Source organism: Apis dorsata, unplaced genomic scaffold, assembly GCF_000469605.1.
Source record: "Apis dorsata unplaced genomic scaffold, Apis dorsata 1.3 scaffold_758, whole genome shotgun sequence".
In the NCBI taxonomy this organism is placed as follows: domain Eukaryota; kingdom Metazoa; phylum Arthropoda; class Insecta; order Hymenoptera; family Apidae; genus Apis; species Apis dorsata.
Genome location: NW_006263911.1, coordinates 98106 through 99574, shown reverse-complemented (window position 1 = coordinate 99574; position 1469 = coordinate 98106). Strand labels below are relative to the sequence as shown.

The 1469-nt window shown below is 21.7% G+C and overlaps 1 protein-coding gene across 3 annotated transcripts in view; it reads left to right on the top strand.

Annotated features, from left to right (window-relative positions):
• The window catches only part of LOC102675481, a 23535-nt gene that overhangs the window by 1803 nt on the left and 20263 nt on the right, over positions 1–1469 (top strand). For 2 of the 3 annotated variants that reach the window (XM_031513848.1, XM_031513846.1), the window contains exons 3-4: positions 27–144; positions 427–688. In XM_031513848.1, coding sequence (XP_031369708.1) covers positions 27–144; positions 427–688 — 380 coding nt within the window. Of the gene's footprint in view, positions 1–26; positions 145–426; positions 689–1165; positions 1283–1469 lie in introns of all 3 variants that reach the window. The other variant, XM_031513847.1, reaches the window with a different exon arrangement.

Genomic DNA, 1469 nt, shown 5'->3' with positions numbered 1-1469 from the left:
TTTTTTTTTTTTTTTTTTTTTGATAGCTAAAACTTTTATCTCATCATATGCGTGTGGAAGAAAATATAGTACAAGATTTAATAGAAACACAAATACGAACAAAATACATCAATGATTCTTATCACACAATCGAAATACTTTTGCGTAAGAAAATTTCATTGATATATCAATGTATAATATTACCATTGTCATTGCAAGAAATTACATATTCCAAAATATTTTTACATCTATCATTGTACTTTAGTTCTTATTATATATTTTTCTTATATACATAAGTATAATATTTGTAATTTTTTCTCATTATTTTTTAACATAAATATTAGATTTTCTTTCATTTTTACAACAAGAACAATTTTTCAATGATAATATTATATTAATATTCCAATTTAAACATAATTTATTGAATGGTTTTTCCAATTTTTTTAGGTGTGATTTTTTTAACTGTTACATTATTTAGTATATTCTTATTTTATCTTATAACAATGGATTTCATAATGCCTTTGAACGATTGTCGCAGACATATTCTTCGTTACATTACATTATTTTCTGTCAATCGAACTATATATTTTTATATTTTATGCTTGGATTTTTTATTTGTTGTTACATTTGGATCATTATCTATAATATGTACGGAATCGATAATTGGACTTTATAGTTATCATACAAGTGTGTTGTTTAAAATTATTAGGTAAGTAAAGTTATCATATTCATCTTCCCTGATACTTATTATGTAATAAATATTAATAATTACTATATTTGCAACATTTTTTACAATATGAATTAAAATTTATAAAATTATAGTTGATTGGAAGATTGATAATTTTCATAAACTTAATACTATTTGAAATACTATATTTTCCTTACTTATTATATAGAATATTAATATACAGCATGTGTTAATACACATTAGTGTTAATATGCATTAATGTGTTATACAATGTAGTTTTTATGAAATTTTTTGTATATATTATAGATACAACAAATTAATCTATCTAATATTTCCAAAAAAAGAAAAGGAACTTAAGTCATTAAATACAATTTTTAAAAATGTTATTCTGAAGAGTATATTCTCTTGATCAATTGTACAAACATATACAAAACAATTTTAAACAATAAAATTATTGTTCTTTTTTAAGCAATGTTTATTTACAAATCTCATTTTTAGCCATCGAATACAAAAGATTATTACATATTTAACTATGTTTAATCTCTCATCGAAGCAAATTGATTCGAAACTCGCAGAGCTTTATCGTGTAGTGGATATTCATAATCAAACTATCGGGTTGGTAAATTAAAATATGATATTAATATAAATTAATCTCGCATATACTTATGTTATATATAATATTTCGTTCGCGAATTTCATGTGGCAATGAAAGATTTATCAGTATTATGATAAATAATTCAGGAAAACAATTTATGATGTCCTCTTTTTTATTAGTAATTTCAGTAGCTTTAAATCTGCATCG